The sequence below is a fragment of the Nicotiana attenuata genome, chromosome 5 (assembly GCF_001879085.1).
Source record: "Nicotiana attenuata strain UT chromosome 5, NIATTr2, whole genome shotgun sequence".
NCBI classification, from domain to species: Eukaryota; Viridiplantae; Streptophyta; class Magnoliopsida; order Solanales; family Solanaceae; genus Nicotiana; species Nicotiana attenuata.
The window spans coordinates 45,985,643-45,989,340 of record NC_031993.1 but is presented as its reverse complement, the minus strand read 5'-3'; the positions used below and the strand labels follow the sequence as shown (position 1 = coordinate 45,989,340).

At 35.1% G+C, this 3,698-nt stretch overlaps 1 protein-coding gene across 1 annotated transcript; it reads left to right on the top strand.

The window, feature by feature from the left end:
* LOC109226178 lies at positions 1,952-3,229 on the top strand. The gene has a single exon (XM_019390973.1). The coding sequence runs from the start codon at positions 1,952-1,954 to the stop codon at positions 3,227-3,229; it is 1,278 nt and encodes a 425-aa protein (XP_019246518.1).

The window sequence follows — 3,698 nt, the reverse complement described above, 5'->3', positions numbered from 1 at the left end:
TTTTTTAATCCAACGACCCGCTAAACCCTACCCCATTCTCTCATTTGCACCGCCCTTGAATCCCTTCCTCTCCAAATTCTCTCTGAGACCTAATTCAAACCCTAATCGCCGTCACCAGCGTGAACCCCTCCTACGATGCTTCTACGTCTTGTTAGCTTCAAGGTTTCACGTATTAATTTTGATGATAGCAAACCAACATAATTATTAATCAAAGAACACTTACTTGTGTTAATCTTATTTCTGCACAGGTTTATTCATAAAAGAAGATGATGGTAAAGATCGAGACAAATACGGGAAAGAGAATATCATGTGAAGATTTTATCAAGGAAGATTATTTTCAGAGAGTTAATCTACAAGCATCATAGAAGGAATAATATTTGAAAGTCAAGTTTCAAATATTGGATGGCTTACGACAATATTGGAAGAAGACTCTATGGAAATTATGGAAGGAAAGGTTTTCAAGGAAAGTTGCTAAAATTATGGAGAAGATCTATTATTTTATAGAAGAAAGATTTTACAAGGCCAAGGAAGAATATATTTTCTATGGAAAGAAAATATATTATGGTGTAGTAAAATCTATATTATGGAAAGAGATTATTTTCCAAGAATATATTTTCTATGGAAAAAAAATATATTATGGTGTAGTAAAATTTATATTATGGAAAGATATTATTTTTCAAGATCAAGAAAGGAATATTTTCAATATAATGAGAGAAGAATATATTTTCTATGGAAAGAAAATATATTATGGGTATAGTATATTCTATATTATGGAAAGAGATTATTTTTCAAGAAAGGAGTCAAAGATATCATAAGCTGCTTTGAATTTGCAATGAATAAAAGAGTCCAAATTCTTGAAGAAGCTATTTATGGAATGCAAAACTAAATCATTCCATAAAAGATGCAACGACAAAGATATAAAAGGAAGAAGTGGATCCTATTGGCAAGAATATTTGTACCGAATATTTCATGGATTGGCAGAAGAAGTTGTTCGACAGTGACTATAAAGAATTATGATATCCGGAATGAAAGCCACAGACAAAAATCAATCACAGAGGATATTTGAGGAAAGAAATAAAAAATACTTTATGGGCATTGGAGTTTGAGGTTTAAATGGCACCTTTTAATTGGAAAACATATTTTGACAGAAGATATAGTGATACGGTATTATCACATTGGAAGATATTCAAGTCCACTTTTAGGAGACATGTCAGCAATAACAAGGATTCTAAAAGAATACATGACAAGATTCAACAAAATCATGCAACGGTACTAAGGAAACTCTCTTGGGTTATGCAATAGCCAGAAGATGTGGAAAGGCTATGAAAAGGAGATCTACAAAGGAAGAAAATACGCAGCTTTCTATACAAATTGTCTATCCAACTACAAGTTCTTTATTCTACTCTTAACAAGCATTGTAATTCACTTTAGTAGATTTACTGTATACACAAAAGAGAAAAGAGAGAGAAAAATTAGAAAGGCAGTGTGTTCGGAGAGGTGAGCGAGTGAAAACCAAAGGGTCGTTGTTGGTGAGCGAGTGAAAACCAACCCTGTAAACATTGGTGGTGAACGTTGAAAATCACACACGCTGTACTCAACACAAATTACAAAGAGCTCAAGAGATAACATCCTTGCAACCCAAGGAGACTGGATTAGGATACCACATTGGTTCCGTACCAGTATTAAATTCCTGGTGTCATTTTCTTTATCGCTCTTATACTATATTCTGTTCCTTTACTGTTTATTGTGATTAACACTTGTTTAAATAGAATGGACTAACAGTTCTATGCAGGCTGTCTCCGCATAAGTCGACTAGGTCTGAAGAGTAGTCGACAAGAAATTTAAAAAGGCTAGAATTAACCCCTACCCCCCCCCCCCCCCGTGTACTTTCAATTGGTATCAGAGCAGGTCTCACATTTTTATTTTGCCTGACAGCAAGTGAGAAAAGATTATGTCAGCACACACAGTTATCGGAGCCTTACTCCAAGAGGGAACTTCTGCATTAAGACCACCATACTTCAACGGACAATATTACACTCACTTGAAAGTTCGAATGGAAGCTTTCATCAAATCTTATGATGTCAAAGTATGGCGAGTCATCAAGAAGGGTGACTTTCCTCTCCTACAGTCCAAACCAGAAAAGAAACCAGAAAGACAGGTATCTACTAAAACCCTTGATATTGATGATTATACTGATGAGCATATGGCAATCGTGCAGATAAATTCAAAGTCAAAAAATCTATTATACACTGCTATAAGCGGAGAAGAATTTGAGAAAATATTAAGTTGTGGCACAGCCAAAGAAATGTGGGATAAACTTGAAGTTACCTATGAAGGTACCAGTAAAGTAAAAGAGACAAGGATAAACCGTCTAATTCGTGATTATGAGTTGTTTCAAATGAAAGAAGATGAATCCATTGAAGACATGTTTGGCCGATTTAGAAAAATAGTTGGAGATCTAAAATCCTTTGGAAGACCATATTCAAGTGGTGAACAAATCAGAAAGATTCTAAGAAGTTTACCCATTGTATGGCAACCAGAAGTTGTTGCTCTTGAATACGGAGATCTCGACAAACTATCATATGATGAACTTCGTGGAGACCTTATAGCTTTTGAGCAAACCCATCTCAAAAAGCATGAACATGAAGAGAAGAAAAAGAGTGTTGCTTCTAAATCAACTATTGTTGAGTCTGAAAGAGAAGCCGAAGAAAAAGGAGACAGACATCAAAATGATATTGCATTATTTTCTAGAGTTGTCTCTAACACGACGCGAAGAAGCAAGAAAAATGAAAGAGTCAAATCAAGTTCCAGAAAAGGTAATGAAATAAGTGAGCAGAAAAACAATGATAGAAAATGCTACAAATGCGAAAATTATGGTCACATCCAAGCTAACTGTCCAGAACTAAAAAGGAAACTATCTAAGGGCAATCGAAAGAGAAAATCTTCCAGCATATGGAGTGATGAATATATGCCAGATAAAAATCATAGTGGAGCTGCCAACCTTTGTTTCATGGCACGAAGTGAGACAAGTGAGAAAAAAAATCTTTTGGTGCCTGGAGTGATGAAGATATATCAGACAACAATCATGAGGAATCTACAAGCAATCGTAGAACAGGCTTTAGAAGATATGAGAAAAATTCTTGATGAGCTCGTGAAGACTAAACGGGAGAAGAAAAACTTGGAGAACCAACTTGAAGAATATAACAAGTTGAAAAAGGAAAAGGAATAGTGGGATATTCTACTCGAAGAGTATCAGGTTGAAAATGACTTACTTCAAGAAGAAAATGCAGAACTTCTCAAACAAATGAATAGTTTGCAAATATCTTCCCGTCACCATTTTGATTGGCCGAACAAGCAAGCTCATTTTCTTAATAACTTCAAGTTGACTGACAAGGGATCTACTAGTAAACGCCCTACTTCGAACAAGTCGACTCAGGAAAGCTTCAAGTCGACTAAGGCACCTGCTGGTAAATACTCTACTTCTTTTGTTACATGTCACTACTGTGGTAATTTTGGACATAAGGCATTTGCATGTAATTATGCCAAAAATCATGTTAGATCAAAATTTATTTGGAGACCTAAACAGTTACATGTATCTCTAATTATACAAGCTGCTAATCATGAAGGACCCAAAAAGATTTGGGTACCAAAAACAAACTAATTTATTTTGCAGGAATTTCTAAGTCCAGCCATAGAAA